At 42.5% G+C, this 17,446-nt stretch overlaps 1 protein-coding gene across 1 annotated transcript; it reads right to left on the reverse strand.

Annotated features, from left to right (window-relative positions):
* Positions 1-6,826: 6,826 nt before the first annotated feature.
* On the reverse strand, positions 6,827-16,218 carry FETUB (fetuin B). Its single transcript, XM_063338313.1, has 7 exons — positions 15,898-16,218; positions 12,067-12,177; positions 10,588-10,675; positions 9,880-10,046; positions 8,832-8,945; positions 7,838-7,927; positions 6,827-7,348 (listed from the first exon to the last, which is right to left on the reverse strand). Exons 1-7 carry the CDS (start codon positions 16,144-16,146, stop codon positions 6,932-6,934), a joined length of 1,236 nt encoding a protein of 411 aa, XP_063194383.1. The 5' UTR covers positions 16,147-16,218; the 3' UTR covers positions 6,827-6,931.
* Between the last annotated feature and the right edge of the window lie 1,228 nt (positions 16,219-17,446).

Consider the following 17,446-nt stretch of genomic DNA (forward strand, 5'->3'; position numbering starts at 1 on the left):
TCACCCTCTACAACTACCTGAAAGGAGGTTGTAGAGAGATGGGGGCTGACCTCTTCTCCCTGGTGACAAGTGATAGGACGAGGGGAAACGGGTTCAAGTTACGTCAGGGGAGGTTTAGATTAGATATTAGGAGACATTTTTTCACTGAAAGGGTTATTAAACGTTGGAATAGGCTGCCCAGGGAGGTGGTGGATTCACCATCTCTGGAGGTGTTTAAAAAAAGGGTAGATGGGGCACTGAGGGACATGGTTTAGAAGTGGCTCTTGTCAGGGTAGGCTAAAGGTTGGACTCGATGATCTTAAAGGTCCCTTCCAACCTCAACAATTCTATGATTCTATGATTCTATGATTTCTTACATTGATGTTTTTATCATGTTTCATTATAATAATTCAGAATTTCTTCTGGAAAATTGAAAAAAAAGTGGTGAAATAAGTGTTGTATAAATAATCAAAGACATTTGAAATACATCTCATCAGTTAGAAATAATATTCACATCATTGCTGTGTTCCAAATCGCACCCCCATTCATTACTTACAATACCGTTTAATTTTTCAAATGGGCAGTCAAATTGAAGAAAGGCATCAGGTTACCTAATTTATAACATAATTCCCTTAGTCGTCTATTGTTTGCAGATTGTTCTTTTTTTCTCCTTTTGTTCTGTGCTGTTCATTGTGACACGGATCATTTTCCTTGACAGTGGCTTATGTACTTTTTATGTATGAAATAGAAACACTATGAATAAACAGTAGAAAATGTACAATTCCTGCAAAATTGACTGTAGAAGTAAAAGTAAGATTCCGTTCCCACTGTAGAGAGTTTTGCACTTGATTTCTTTGGAAAAGAAAGGCTGGACTCTGTTATTAAAGTACAGCAGGGACAAGCACTCCAAGCACAGTTAATTAAATATTGGTTGTTCTTGAGTCAGTATAATGTATTTTTATCATTCCTCATCCAGTTAGATATCTTTTTTAATACTTATTTTGTTTTTATATTTATTGCTTGTCAGTTTTGTGTTTTGTTTTAATGAAGCTATTTCTACAAACAGATAGCTGGCAGGAACAGGAATATTTAACCGAAGATGGCATTTCTCTTGACTAGCTTGTCAAAAGCTTGTTTGTCTCTATGGCTTTTACCAAGGCTTGACTTGCTACAGTAAGAGGTGATCCATATTCAAACTTTAAAGAACTGGTAATAACATCCATCTTAAACCTCTCTCCAGAAATCTGAGAGAACACGCCAAAAAATGGCTTATCTTCCCCACTTGAAAAACAGGGTATCAAATGCTTGATAAATAGAACTTTATTCTAGGGGGGGGAGAAAAAGGGAGCTGACAAATAGAGGAGACAATATTCAATAACCAATTACTCCTTTCCTAAAGTGTAGCCATAAGTGTTCAGAGAGGTCTCTGGTTTCTCGGGAGGACAGTGGCTGGGCCAGCCACCTGCTCTCTGCCTTCTGCAGCAGCGCTTCGCTCAGGCTGGGGTTATGGAATCCCGCAGCCCAGGCAGTTCTGCAGCCGGCAGCACCCTCTCCCTCGCGGAGCCCGTGTGGCTCCAGTTGCTTACAGGAGAATTCTTTGCTAGCTTCTATTGACATTTTTTTTAGTCTGTGATGCCTCATACCTTCAGATCAGGGTGGGCCTGATTTCACACCTTGATGCAAAAAAACCCCAAAGTTTTGCAGTTTTTGGAGTAGCTTCGCATTTAACAGAAATGCCCCCAAATATGATGGAAAAATATGTCATGTCTTCATTCATGTCTCATTGTTATCTGCTGGGTATAAACAGGGTGCCCTCTAATGCAAATGCAACGTTATACAAATTTGCTTGGGTCTCCCTAACAGTCTCCAGAGCAGACGCTTCCCCTTCCCGCCTGCAGCTTATTTTTCTTTACCAGTCACCAGCTTTTTATCAAACTTTTAGAAGCTTCATCACCTTGTCAATTGAATTTCGTTCAAACAGACCTTAAGTTCAAAAGCTGCTTGGAGGAGACAAAACTGTCAAGAGAGCAGGCTGACAATGCAGTTACAAAAGTCTCGTTGCTGAGGAGGCCTCGAGAACTAATACAGGGAATAAAAAGGGTGTCAGTATTCCTTGTCTTGTCCTCAGTGGCTTTGGCTGCAAGTGGTTTTCTAGAAAAAAACACTCTAATTGTAAGTTGATGACCTTAAGGATACGTTGCAAGACTGACCTGTTTGCTGAGGGGCTTGAGAGGCTGCGGAAAAGGTGGGGTGAAGAATTTGATGTTAAGAATGGGGTCAGAGGAAGTTCCAAGGGATTTGGCTTTTTCAGGGCTTGTGGCATTATACTGTTCTTAAATTTTAAGCTTTAACTCATGCTTATAAGTTGTAGTAGGTTAAGGGAAGTGTGGCAACTGTTGTGATTATATAGTATTTATGATTATATCTAGTGGGAGGTCTTTAAAATCTACCTTTGCAATCAAAATAATATATGTATATTCTGAATACAGCTGCTTAACATGTATAGTCTCAGAGATGCAGAAGAAAATGTTTAACCGTGAAGTGTGTACAATGGACAGGTTCTGAAATAGAGAACCTGAGAAATAGAATTTGTAATTAAATTATTTTATAAAACCCCTTTATTTTTAAACCCATCTTGAGACATTTGGTGCCTGGGCCTTGCTTTTTTAAATCTTTTTGACTGGCCAAGGATGAGTGTAGGAGAACGGTAGCTGAAAAATCTAAACAAATTCATAGCCAATGGATGCATAAATAAGCCATCATGTCTTACTCTGTACCCTTTGAACGTTGCTGCCCCTGTTTTTTGCGTTCATGATGCCTCACCCGTAATCAGAGATAAAGGCTTGATAATATCTGGCTAAAGCATCAGCAGTCCTGGAGGTGATGACCAGTGGTTATCTGTGCCTGAAGAAAAAACATTGTCCACGTGAAACTGGAATGGTTGCTCAAATAGACATCACACCAGCTTTTATCTGGACATTGCCCAGATAGCAAGTTAATAATAGATGATAGAATATCATAAGATTGGTAAGTGCTGAAAAACTGTGAAACAAAACTGAAAAGTGAATTGTGAATTGTCTGCTAAAATCCACCCAATTCTCCTCTCCAGGGCCTGGCCGGAGGGCTCTGTGTGCACCTGGCTGTTTGCTGCGGGGCGAGGAGAAGCCGCGCTGAAGAGTTCACAGTCCTGGGAGAGAAGAGAGTATCTGGGCTGCGGCTGAAGGGACGGGGCTGCAGTACTCTCGGCTGGTTCGCTCTGGCTAGAAGGTGAGAGAGCGGGCCAGAAGGTGGAGAGGTTCGGCGTTCTCTGGCCGTGGTTTTTGAGGATTTGCTGCAGTCCTGTCTGATCATGCTGTCACTTAGAGTAAATGTGCGGAGACCAGATGTGTCCTGTGCCCTTATCTGTCCATGTGGGCATATTGGAGGGAGAAAGCCGCAGTGCTGGCCCACTCACAGATTGGCATAAATCTGCTGAATCAGCAGCAGGATTTGCAGCAGTGATGACTAAACGATACCAGCTGTTAATCATATCGGTGCCACCTGGGAACGCAGCAGTATCCCAGTATGTCCTGAGGACAAAGGAAACACAGAAACTATACGTCTTCAGTCTCCTACCTGTAGTTCAAGCATTAGTCTTGGACGTTAGTACCAGGCCTCAATTATGGTAAACATTGGTGGTGGCCTAGGTGACACTGGAAGCTGGGCACAGGAATTGCTGTCCTGGAGTGGCCACAGCAAATAAAATGCCCATGAATCTGCACTGACTGCTGATGCTTGCTGATCTGCACTGCAGATACAGTTATCACTTAGATAAACACCCTTCTAGTATTTATTTTTAAATCATAGAAGCCTTTGAACCCAAATCTCAGATCCAAGCTAGAGAAACTATTGATTCAAATATGATTTCTGAGCCTTGTCTGGGGAACAGGCTAAAAAATATCCCAAACTGAACATTCAGAACTGTGGGTCCAGCCTTTCAGATGTTCACTCTAACTTCCCTGCATATGTTCACACCAACTCCACTCGTTTGTCTTCACTTGCTGCTGTCTCTGTTCAGTTTACTGCTGTAAGCAGCTGTAGTCAAGAAAGAGAGGTGACTGAAGCGGGGTAGTCTTGGCTGCAGCTGGTGGTCAATGAAGATCATTTCTTCCCAGTGCTCCTTTTGGGGAAGAATCCAGTCACATATGTTGATATAAATCTTAGCAGTATCCTTAAACTGATGGAGCCACCGTGAGATTAGAATCAATACGCAAATGGTTAATAAAATAGACTGCATTATAAAATAGAAGTGAGAACTACGGGGATTAACTGAGAAGAGGGGCAAAAAAAGCATTTTGAAAATCACTGAGGATGTGACAGGCTGTTGCCCCAGTGCTCTTGTCCTCTGACTCCCTGAAGCCAGCGGTGCTCTGTGAGGACACGGAGTGACGCCTGCTGTCCTCGCCTTTGGCATGTGGCAAGTTGGCAGTGCCTGTGCGGGAAGGCAGAACACGCTGATGGCTTTGGCAAACCCAAGCTGGCAAAGGTGAGACTTCCCGAGGGAAAAACAAGCTGCTGTCATCTGATGACTTGATAAGAAGGGGAATGCTGGCACAGCCGAGAGCTCATACTGCTGTAAGAATTGGATAGAATTTGAATTTTCTGATTTTTGGAGAACTACCTGATTTTGAATTGTTTCCTACTCGGAAATGAATGAAACCAAAATATGTTGAAATTTCTCATGATGTGGGATTGAAATGGAATTCTTTTTGGCTCAGCCGATGTGTTTCAGACATCACTTTTTGGATTATTTTAATCTTTGAAGCAATTAAATTACTCCTTTATATAAAATTTATGTTTTTAAGAGTTTTGCAAACTGAAGACACAGACATATTTGTTGTGAACATAACTCCATACAATATTTAAATATTATTTTGTCTCCACTCAAAATAAATTAATACTTTTATTTATATTTTATTTATAGTAATAAAATATTACATTTTAATCAAATTGTGTAATGCCAGAATACTTTAACAAAACCATAATTTTTTGTTGAAAGCCTCTGTGAGTGGAGAAATTATCCAGCATCTCTAGGGATGATTCAGCAGCATAAAAGCTTCAGAAACAATAATATTGTATTGATTTTGTTTAGAACAAATGATTTTACAGATCTGGTGGCAACTAGAGAAAGGCTCTGTTGCCTCATACGAGCCCCGCAATTATTGCAAATATCAGTGTACTCCTGGCCACAAATGACATTTCTTTCTGATGTTCACTCTTTTTCTTCTTCTTGTCTTCTCATTTATTTATATTTGTTATTGGCAGTACAGTTGCTATGTCTGGCTTTAGTGAAATTGATTTTTCTTAGCTACAGGCTGTGGAGTGTCCCTGTGGTTTTTATTATAAGGCAGTTAATATGACCTATCTCAAGAAAGAATTAGGCTGATTTTGTAAATCATCATTTTTCCTGCACAGCAGGGTCAGTAAAGCACAAGAATCTGAACAGCCTGGTCTTGATTCTCCATCAGCCAGAGTAATGTGCAGAGCTTTCGCACGTTTCCATTTTCTTTAAGTGAGTATAAAGTATAAAGCATTAGAGAAAAAAAAAAAAATCTTTGTTGAGTTCTTCCACAGGAAATAAAAAAATAGGCAAAGCTCATCCTATTATAATTAAGAAGTTAACCCATGAAACAATAAAACCCCACTGGCTTTTAGTGCTAAACAGTGCTGCAGCCCGGCAGAAAAGGACCTGGGGGTGTTGGCTGACAGCCGGCTGAATATGAGCCAGCAGTGTGCCCAGGTGGCCAAGAAGGCCAACAGCATCCTGGCCTGTATCAGGAATAGTGTGGTGAGCCGGACTAGGGCAGTGATCATCCCCCTGTACTCGGCACTGGTGAGGCCCCACCTCGAGTACTGCGTTCAGTTTTGGGCCCCTCGCTACAGGAGGGACATGGAGGTGTTGGAGCGTGTCCAGAGAAGGGCTACAAAGCTGGTGAGGGGTCTGGAGGACAAACCTTATGAACGACTGAGGGAGCTGGGGTTGTTTAGCCTGGAGAAGAGGAGGCTGAGGGGAGACCTCATCACCCTCTACAACTACCTGAAAGGAGGTTGTAGAGAGATGGGGGCTGACCTCTTCTCCCTGGTGACAAGTGATAGGACGAGAGGAAACGGGTTCAAGTTACGTCAGGGGAGGTTTAGATTGGATATTAGGAAACATTTTTTCACTGAAAGGGTTATTAAACGTTGGAATAGGCTGCCCAGGGAGGTGGTGGATTCGCCATCTCTGGAGGTGTTCAAAAAAAGGGTAGATGGGGCACTGAGGGACATGGTTTAGAAGTGGCTTTTGTCAGGGTAGGTTAAAGGTTGGACTCGATGATCTTAAAGGTCCCTTCCAACCTCAGCAATTCTATGATTCTATGATTCCTCTTGCCCATGCACACAGCGTTACCGCGGTGGTGGCTCCACAAGGGCCCTGAAGCAGCCCCTCTCCTGGAGGCCTGGCCGGGGCTCGGGGCCGGCTCGGCGCAGCACACCTGGGCTGCTCCCCTTCCCCTCGGGGACCCTGGGGACAGGCTCTGCGGGGGTGGCACGGCCAGGGCCACCCGACCCCCCCTTCCCACGGAGCTGCTTTGTGACCCCTGCCTGAGCTACAGCTCCTGCTGCATCGCGGCTGTGCCTGTGCCTGGCCGTTGATCCAGACCGGCAAGTTCTTTTACCGTCCACAGTTACCTTTCCTTTGTGCTCTTACTGATGGGAGGAATTTGAGAATTAAAAGCCAAAATCTTTTGTTGGAAAATGTCCTAGTTAAATTTCTTTTTCTAATCTAGTCTTGTGCTTTCTTAAAATTGAGGACTCCAAAGATGAGGACTGTAATAAGCAATATATTTATTTAAAGACGTTACACAATTTGAAAGACCAAGTTGCCATTGTGGCCGTTATTTTCTTGCAGGTAGTTGAGGGGATTGGATGCTGGCTAGACTTTGGTAGGCTTTTTAGGCAGCAAAGGCTGGATGATGGAATTTTCCTCCTTCGCTTCTCCTGGGCATGAGTCTGATAGAGAAAGTTCTTCAGGAAAAGGGAGAATAACTGGTCCAGTGACTGGTTTGGTCAAGTCTGGTTTGTCTACTTGAGTCTTTTCTCCATCAAGACTGGGTGTAGGTCCTACAGCCTCAGGTGGAACTGGCTTTCCATCTTCATGTTCATTTTGGCCTTCTGCTAGGTTTTGGAAAGAGTTGTCCTCAGTTGAAGGGGGTAGAATTTTAACCCAGCCCACTGTTTTTTCTAGGTGTGGGGAGAAAGGACTGGTTTCAGAAGGGAAAGCTTGGTGATCGTGGCTGGATGTTCCAGGTGTCTGATCAGCTTGCTGTTGCCCCTCTTCAGTGGCAGGATCCTAAATAACAGGCAGTAAGCATTAGTTGTACTGAAACTACTCCAAATTCTTTCAGATATGAAGAAGGTCACCCTTCACACTAAGGATCTCCTGCAATTCCAGTCTGCAAAGACCAGGTGCAGAACAGAAGCTCAAAGGACAGGCAGATTGAACTACTTCTTGTGCCAGTGGAGACGGACGCATGAAACTTGGGTAACACCACAGTTATTGCTCTTTGCATTCCCTTCGTTATTTACAATTTCTTTGTAGAGCACTCTGAACACATTTGATATGATTGACTCTATACTTACTCTATTGCCTTTTTATCCACCTAACAACAGTCTTGTTTTATCACGAGAGAGATTTCTTCCTGATTTGGCTTTATCGCTTTCTTGGAGCCCATATCTTTGTGAATAAGAAACCTTAAAAATGGCTGGGCTTTCAAGAGTTCAGTTCCTGTTTTGTGAAGAAGTATTACTCTTGCAATATTAAGATTAGATTAAGAAATACCTGCGGACTGTAGATTTCACAGGATATTGTGACAAACTGTTTGTGTTCCAAGTCACTCTTTACCACAGAGCCTTTGCAGAAACCTGTTTGCTGGAAGAAGAAAATGCGAGCGTTTTTTCACATTGTAGCACTGATACTTAGCTCCTGTCTTGTAAAATAAGCGATTATGAAAGGCTGAATAGTTATATCTTCTACAAGTATTTGCAGGGATAAGCAGCTTGGGCAAACTTTTATTTTGGGATTGGCAAACTTACAGAGGCAGGCAGCATTTTGAAAAAGGCTTTGTGTTTGCAAAGGAGGGTTAGGTCACAGGGTAGCAAAAGTAAGCTGGCCACTTAAGGCCCAACTACAACAGCACACTTCCGCTGCGGCGGAATATCCCCATGCAGGCAAATTGTGTAATAGAACATAATATCATTTTTCAGACAAAACCAATTTCACACCATACTAGTAAAAGAAACCGTGAAAAAATAGTGTTTCTAATAGTTGTGGTTTTACTGGGCTGTAGGTAACACGGCTGGGATCTCGGTTAAGATGGGGCTGGAAATGTTATCTCTTGGCAGCATGCCTGTTTAGTCTTTCAGTTTCTCTTATAATTTGTCCTTAGTTCCTAAATGTTTTCCTTAGCTGACCTGATTGTGGTATGAATATACTCTTTATGCATTGTGATTTATTGTCTATGTTGGTTTGCTTGGAAGAAATCCCTAAGAATGATTCCGTTTTGTAAGGCGATGGCTACCCCGCCTTTTTCTGAATGGTATTTTTTTCCATTTTCTTTATTCATGGCTAGGTAAAAATTCAGAACTTTTACCGAAATGTTTTCTCTATTCTAAAGCAGTTTTTACAGTTACAAGACAGTGTAGAGCTGCAATCCATAAAAATATGCCTGTGGGCTTTGATTCTTGTCTGCAAAGAACCAAAGGGATAGGCTAAGTATTCCCCGAGGAATCATAGTATCTGAAAAATAGGTGTTTACACAAGGAAAAGTACTTACAGCTAGTTCTGATGAAAGTGGCTTGCACTTGGAGATGTCAGCAATAGCGTCACTTTTGGAGCAGGATGTCTCTTGAATTAAAAACTCAACAAAATATGCAGGACCAACAACCCACTGTTAATGAGAGACCAGTGGAAATTAGACCTTGTGCATGTCAGGAAGAAGGAAGAATCCTACAGACCTTGAAAAGATGTAAAACTCCTGCTAAGCGTGGAGGGAGCAGGTTATACTTGGGACATTACTGTTAGTTGTGTTACAGGAGAATGATTTTTTGCCAGTACTGCTTTATTGCCTGGTTATATTTTGCTTCTCATATATGCACAATGTTAGTAATGCATGGATTAACTATAGTTGAAATGGGTTTTGGTTTTGTAATAAATTAGCATCCATATAGAACTACATATCCGAAGACCCTCTTCAGTGCCTTGTTGGTCATTTTTGGCTGCTTTAATGAACAGGATCACTTTTTCTATTTCTGAAATGCAAGTACCTCAGGGTTGGAAAATGGGAGCGAATAAATACTGTATTGTAGTAATATCTAACAACTTGAGGCAGAGAGTGAAAACCGCCTTGTTATCTATACATAATGAATTTCCGAGAGATTGGATATTGCTGTGGTAAACAACCAGGAGTTAGCCAGATCATTAACTCTCTGTTAGTCTAAAATTAGTTTTAAACTGTGTTTAAACTCATCCAGTGAATTACAGGTACGTTTTGGAAGGGATGGCTGTGCTTTATTAAATACTTTCTATTAGGGAGTCACTAATTCATGGTGCTGGTAGAAGAAAGAGCTCACAGTGAATCTTTCCTAAACTTTGGAATGCAAATCTGTGTCTTCAGTTTTGCGTAAAGCCCTTCTTTTTGCAATAAATGGAGTCAAAGTCTTGGATTAAGGCAGATCCTCATTGCCCAGGAGAACTCTGCATAGAAGTATTCTCTACACTATACAGATACAAATTCTAAACAATCTGTAAGACATACCAAATCATACAACAGGTGGATCCATACTGCTTGAGGGCTAAAGCAAGTCAGATGAGCCTTGGCTTACCTGCATTGAAGCTCTTGTGACATTGAGGACAGAGAAATAATGAGTTTGTTCACTCTCTTCATTGAACTTTGCAAGGCTTTGAACAGCAGCCTCCAAATATTTGGGCTCAGTTGGACAGTCATCAACCGGGCAGTCAGGACATACTCTCCAAATATATCTGGGTGGAACTTTTTAATCAAACAAAAGAATATCATTAGAGAAAGCAGAGCCATAAGAGCATGTTGTCAGTGTAGGTCACTGTAAATGCCTGTAAGCCCCCAACCCTACTGTCTTGTCCTCCAGTCCCCTGGAGTAACAATATGTGGTTTGATTCACTCAACGATTTTGAATCCTTATGAATTTGCAGACCCATAAAAATATTGCAGTGGAGGCAGAGACACTGCAGGAAAAAGCTCAGCCTACTGACAGCGATCTTGCTGGTTTTACTTGCCTTTCACAAACCCATAAAAATGCTTTTTGGACCAGAGGGTAGAAGCACATAGGGAGGCTCTGCTGGGTTTCCCAGAGATGAACCAGTTATTACTGCACCGCTTTGAGCTGCAGGACCGCACTGGCCTTATGATCACTGACTTGAGAGAATTAGGGCAGCTGAAAGCTAATGGAGACACTGTGGTGCCATAATTGCAATTAAAATTTAAAGTACTGCTATGTGGCAAAGAATGTTTTTCCAGTCCTCTTTTAAAGTGAATGTGTTAAATAAAGACATACCTCGTTGTAAAGTGCACTCATAAGTATTCAGATGAGCAATATTTCTTGCCTGATTAATGTAGATAATTGCTTTGCATTGACCATAAACCTAAAACAATATAAACATTTAGAAACAATTAATATCGCACCCTTTGCACTGATCACCTAGTACCTAGACAGTGAGTGATTCGTTTTCTCCTTGCAGTCAGGAATTTCCTTTCAAGACAAAAGTTGTGTTAACACTCAAATGGCAATGCAGTACTTTTCTAAGTAACTGCTTTAGAAAGAACGGGCCAGATCTTCCCTGGTGTAAGCCCGAGCTGTAGAGGCGCAGTGCTTGTCTGCGGGATGGCCTGCACAAGGCCACTCGTTGGCAGCTGAGAAGCGCCCCAGGGTCACAGAGCACTTTCCCTTCCAGGCCCCACAGCGGGAGCTGGGTCCGTGTCTGGAGCCCAGAGAGCTTAAACCTGGAGCTCAGCCTGACATCTGGATCCATTCACCCGGCCTCCCCCTTCCCCTGCTCCCCACGTCCATAGGAAGGAAGGAGAGCGGTAGGAAAGACCCTAAACGAGTTTTGTGGCACAGTAAGATCACCTGTGCACACAAAGAAACTCTGACTTCATAGCAGAAAAAAATACTGGCCTATTAATATCCATTGTGCCTTTATGTTTAAAAGTTGAATGTATGTTCTCTGAGTGCTTCTTAAATATTGCCACATGTGTGACCAAGGCCTCTAGGACATACGTTTCTGGACTTCACAGAAGCCATAGCGACCATATATGCTCTGCACCCTTTTCCTGCTGAAAGCGCTGTAAGGGACAGGGAGCAGAATTCTTTTTATTTTTTCCAGTTTTTCACTTGAAAATGAAAACTGATTGACCTAAGAAGTAGCCCAGGGCAATTTAATCATAAATTCTTTTTTTTTTTCACATGAAGCTTCTTTCTCGTCATTCTTCATTTTATAAGGGTTTGTCTCACTTGTTCAGAATCATTTTGGTCACCTGTAGCAGCACTCTTAGATCACTTTCTGTCTTTGCAGCTTATCTTGCTGAGCTTTCTTTTTTCTCTTCTTTCCATAGAATTTTTGCAAAGTTGTCAGAATAGAAGTGGAATTAAGCTAAACCAAAATTCACATGTTATATAAAAGTGAGTTTCTTTTATTCTCTTCTTGACACGCTGTCTTTAAAATAAACTCTTACAGGGTTGTCATAAAAAATAAACCATTTATTCTGAAGAGTGTCCTAGCATGGCTATATAGTTGTGTCTGTTTATTAGCTCTGGTCAAAAACTTTCTTTTCATTTTAATTTTTTAAAATAAATCTTACCAGTCTATAAACTGACTAGAAAGTACAGAGGAAAACTGTAGACCTTAAAAAATGAGTTTTGATTTCTTCTAAGCTCTGTTGCCTACTACAAATGCATGCGTAGGGATTTTGCTGTCATCAGTAGTACCCGAGTAACTCATCACACCTGCGGTTAATAAGAAAACAAAATCCTTACAGTTGTATGAGCAGATCTGGCTGCACAGTCCTTCCACAACCTTTTGCTGAGTACATGGCATTCGGTGTCTACTACGTCCAAGACGAGGTAGAAGACAGAACCAGTGATCTCCTGAAAGCAAACAAAGGGTCACATCCCAGTTTCATGTAGAACACAGTAGGGACACATAAAAGGGAGAGATGGAGAAACACAAAATACCCAGGTAGGACACATGGATATCCTGAAAACTGAACGTTCTGTGGGGCAGATTCTCGATGGTGGCAAATCAGGTGGGATTCAGGCCCTGTTGGAACAGGCTGGTCATGCGTCTAGTCAGCTTTAATTAAAGAACAGCCTTTTAGAGTTAGTTTTATCCTTCTGATTCTGGTACCAACCAGAACCTGCGAATAAGGATTAAACGCGGTGGTGTTTCCATCGTCAGCTGCATTTTATGATTAGATATGAAAGGTAGGTTATTTTGCCTTCAATAAGAATGGGACAATAAATACCACAGAAAATAAAAAACTGTTAACACTGAACATTCCCAGTAGGCATTAGAAACAGAAATATCTTATTTCTTAGAGTAGTGTCTTCTTCAAGTATGGATGCTTTGCACTTGCCGTAAAGAGGCAATGACTGCGTTGGTGCAGACAACTGAAATATTCTCTGAGATAGCAGAAAGTGCTAGGAGAGACCCTGCGTATCTACATGGATGCCTCCCACTCGCTTCAAGCTCAGTGCAGCGCTTGAGTTCTGAGCCCGTGCTTTGGCCCAGCACCTTTGTTCAGTTTGCACAGCAGAGGCGCACAAAGCAGCCAGGGCTCAGCTTTTGGGCTTTTTGGTCATTTCTACATCCTAAAGAACTTAGGTGCGCGTTAGCTGCATGTTTAGACTGAGATTATGTCTTTGCTGAAGAGGGAGAAAACCCAAAGCTGAATGAGAGCAGTTTTCATTCGTTTCTGGTTGATCTCACTGGCTTATGGAGAAAGTGCTTTATGGGGCAAGAGCCCTGTAGAAGTCTGGGGCCACTATCTGTCCAATTTTGGCTTCGGCTTTGATTTCTGTGTAACAGTGACTAAAGACCACCCAATAGGGCATCAAAAGGCTGGAGTACTGCTGGGTTTACTGTTTTTTGATTTTTTTTTAATACTGCCTGAAAATACACTAAGAGGTATCTGTTCTTGAGTTCTGAGGAGACCAAGTGATACAAACTGTTCTGGTCACACAGTATAGACATCTCTGGCAAGAGTCTGGGTGGTGATTTTGTGTGAGTTCTACCGTACATACTTGTAATACTAAACCCTTTAAATATGGAAGAGCAAAATAAATAGAAAATAAACATAAAGAATGAGTAAATTGTTTTGTTAGCTTTGTCTCTAAGTTATATTCTTATCACGCTTATGCATGTTGCATAAGCAACTTACCATGCTATATACCATTTTTTATATTTTCATATCGCCTTGTTTCCCTAAGTGTTCTATGAAATAATCTGATAGGGCCTCGCACTGAGCTCTCAGGGTTTGCCTGCACTAATCCTGAGGTTTAATTATAAGTGGTGTTTTGAAGGTCGTGGGAAGATCAAAAGCTATTTTGATAGCGTGAAGCTGAGGTGCAGCGGCACTGTGCCGCGTGGCAGCATCCCCACACCTGGCTGCGCAGATCTCTCTGCCTACAAGGTACCTAAATATCATGATGGTATGTCTCCTTCATATGGTAGCTAATATAGGTTAAATCAGTGAACAGAAACTAAGACTGGTCAAAGAGTAATTGCCATTTGCTGAAAATGTGTTTTTTGAGTAGTGCAGCATTTGGTACAAGCTTGTAACTTTAAATATATCCTCTATGAGAAAAAAAGCATCGCTAAGACTCTCTTGCACAAAGAAGTAATAGCCGAGAAATATGTATCTTTAAGGAGTCCTAAAGTTAGGACTGGTGACTTGAGCTTTCAAGCTGGTTGTTCAGGTATTCTGGAGGCAAAAGCACACACATATCTCATTAAAGAAATGTTCTATAATCAAACGTGTTTGATGCTAGATGAGTTTACTCAGCTGAATCACGAAGACTGATTGTAAAGCTCTGTGATCTTGGAAATACTAAACGCAAGCAGGGTGGACCAAACTGTTTTTCCTGGTGCCTGTGGCTCTCTTGTATAATACCAGCTCTAATAGGCAGATGGGGTTATTATAAAATCTACACATCCTTTTGTCTACCTGCTTCTGTATGTATCATCCTCCACTGGGGAAAGGATAATTTGGGGTTTATTCAGAGCTCAGCAGTTCTCTGAAGGTTTCATCATCCTTATTTTAATTTTCATTAAAAGACCGTTATGCAAAGGCCTTTTGGTATCTGCTTAGTATTGAATAGAAACTTCTAGCTTTTCTGCATGGCCACAAAGATGCCGTGCTCAGCGCTGCTGGCGCGGGGATTGCCGCTGCGGTGGCCGGGGAGCCAGCAGAGAAGTGGCAGCAGCGCCTTTGTGGCAGGGTCACCTGCTACAAGGGAAAGAAATGAAATATTTTGGCATGTTTTGTAAATTTGGTTAAGTGCCTGTCAGTGAAGTTAAGCATGAGTATCTTGTGTGAAAGAAAGGCTCTGTCCTACTTACATAGGAGTTAACGGCAGATGGCTCATTAGTTTCAATTAGAGCAAAACTGAACCACAGGTTGCTTAAGGGCAGATTTCAATTTGAAGTAACTTTGAAAATGTTTTTATCCTGAGTATTGGTAAAAAAAATGGGAGGAAGGACCACTGACTAATTAAAAAAATAATAATTTTTTTTTTATTTACTCTTCTGATTCTCTTCCCATTGCAACGGGGGGAGCGAGTGAGTGGCTGTGTGGTCCTAGCTGCCGGCTGGGGTTAAACCACAACACGGATCCAGTCCGATGCGTGGTGGCTGATGCCTAGTGGGCATATTCTATCACCGGAGCAAAGCACTATAGAGAACGTCGTGCAAAGCACAGCACCGTGTGCATCCTCAGCCGCGAGAGCTCAGCTTGCTGGAGGCCACAGCCTGTCTGCAGAAAGGATGTCCGTGGGAGGGCAGCAGGAAGCAGTGTCATGTCCTTGCCAGTACAGATCTTTACACTTCTGGCAATGAGCCTGATTTTCTTTAAGGATTGAGAGCTCATCCTTGCAGGTCAGATTGTGGGAAGTGAGCAAGCGTGGCAGGGAATGTTAATAGCATGCTTCCACAGGGCCGTAGGTGTTGTGGGCCTTGGGCACTCGTTTCAGGTTCTCAGTGGCTAGTGCCAGTAGATTCAGCTATCGTAACACAAAATAGTAATAAATTAAGCACCCGGAGAGAAATAAGATACTTGAGGATATGAGAGTGATATTCCATAGGTATTTCCAGTGTAATTTTTGCACTTGAACTGGTTTCAGATTTCTTCCGGAGAATGAGTCATCATTTCGAGGGCTGTGAAGGAATTCCCTGGTCCCAGGCTGGACATGTTTACACCTGTTAGTGCTTACATCTTGTGTGCAAAACGCACGATGACTTAATAGCCTTTGCACTCCAACTGCTCAAGGCGGTGGGAGGAAGGTGTAAAATGAAATTAAATCAGAGTAGTGGTGTTTCATACGAAATTTGAACTGATGCCTGGAGCTATTCCAGGGGCAGGCAGCAGAGAATCGTGACTGAAATTTGCTCTCTAATTGCCCACAGTGGTGATGAAACCGTTTCTAGTCATCTGTGCGTAAAGTTGACGTGGCCTCTGGAGTCCTGTGAATGGAACTTTTTACATTTGCCTTTTGAAATATTTCTTAGTTCAAATGGATATTGCTAAGGACTAGTGCTAGGCACAGGGCTCTCTGTGGGAGAAGCAGATACAGACCGAGCAGGTAACTTACCTGAGGATGTTCTCGCACACTGAAAATCCGGTAGAGCCTGAACACGTAGCCCTCTTTTCGGTGAGCATTGATCTGCCGGAGAGCCAGGTCTGCAGCCTGCTCTGCTGCCGTGTCATCACAGCGGTGGGAGAGCAGCGCGGCCGGTGCTTCTCTGGCAGGAAGAGAGGTGGCCGTGGGGCACAGCACCTGGATGCCAAAGAGCACTGAAATGAGGAGAACCATTCTGCTTAGAGAACCAGTGCGGCACATCAGGATGGTAAGGCAGTATGGAGTGGGGAAATAGCAGACTTCTGTAATGGAGCTGTGTCTCTTTATAAACCCGTACCCCCATTTTATTACATACTGACCATCACCTTTAAACCTACTGCTGCAATAGCAAACACTAAGTCAATGATTACAAGGTTTTATGAAAGTGTGATCGCTGCCTCTGAGACCAGAGATCACTTTCTCCTTCTGGCTTTACATCTCCAGTGCAGACTTCACTGGGCAGATCCTATAACTCTGACCTCATTGCAAGGGACAAGAATATACACACAAAGCTGCTTTCTTAAGAAACCAGAACTGCTTAAATAAACCTATATGCTGGACAGGTCTGGCTCCACCTCTGTTCTGTCAGTGATCCAGTTCTTCTCCCAAATAAGACAATGACAAAGGTCTCAGTAATTTGAACAGGAACTGTGTAAGGGCCACAAGGTTGACTGATCTTACACTTTCTATTTGTTAAATGCTAACTGCAATAAAATATACTGACTCTCTGTTACATGCAGTCAGTTTGGTTGGGATAGAAAGCTTGGTTTGGGTTCATTCTTTGAGCATTTCTACTCAGTCGGGTACCTACAGATGAACCTTAGCCCAAGCCAATAGATAATGCAGTGCAGTTCATGTACAGACAAGGCGGCTGTGGATAAATGGCCTGCTCAAGCCGTTAAATACTCTTAGATAACGTGACAACAAGGCAATGTAAGGAAGGAACGGTTTCATCAGGGTGTCTGCTTTTAAGGAGAAACTTCCATTGTGTTTATTTGGGACTTACCATTCACCGTAAACGAATATAGTAGCATAGATGTGGTAAGTTTTGTTCTCGCCCCAAAGACTTCACTTCTGGTGATGGGATGGTGCAAAATGAGCTGCTGTAAGAGGTTGGAGGAAACAGACAATAAGTGAACCAGGGTGATCAAAACGGTCTTAGGTTATGGAAGGCTCCATTTTGGGATTTGTTCCCTCTCAATGCCTTCACTCCAGCCCACTCATCTTTTGTTGCCTAAAACTCTCAATTTATTGACACCTACCAGTATTGACCCCCCACTCTGATTTCCCTGAGCCCTGAACATTTCCTGTTTCATCCCATCTTCCCCCAGATTCTGACTTTGTTCTCACTGCCACGTCGTGCAAAGTACTCTGTGAACTTGCCATCATTACATGTTGCTGCTGATGCCAAAGAGCAAGTCTTGCTTCCTTTTGTCTCCTTCCATCTTAACTTTTTGGCTGCCCTGGCTTCAGTCCTCGCCTGGCAATGTCTGGCTTTGTATTCCTGTGGGTTTAGAGGCAG

Source organism: Chroicocephalus ridibundus, chromosome 6 (assembly GCF_963924245.1).
Source record: "Chroicocephalus ridibundus chromosome 6, bChrRid1.1, whole genome shotgun sequence".
In the NCBI taxonomy this organism is placed as follows: Eukaryota; Metazoa; Chordata; class Aves; order Charadriiformes; family Laridae; genus Chroicocephalus; species Chroicocephalus ridibundus.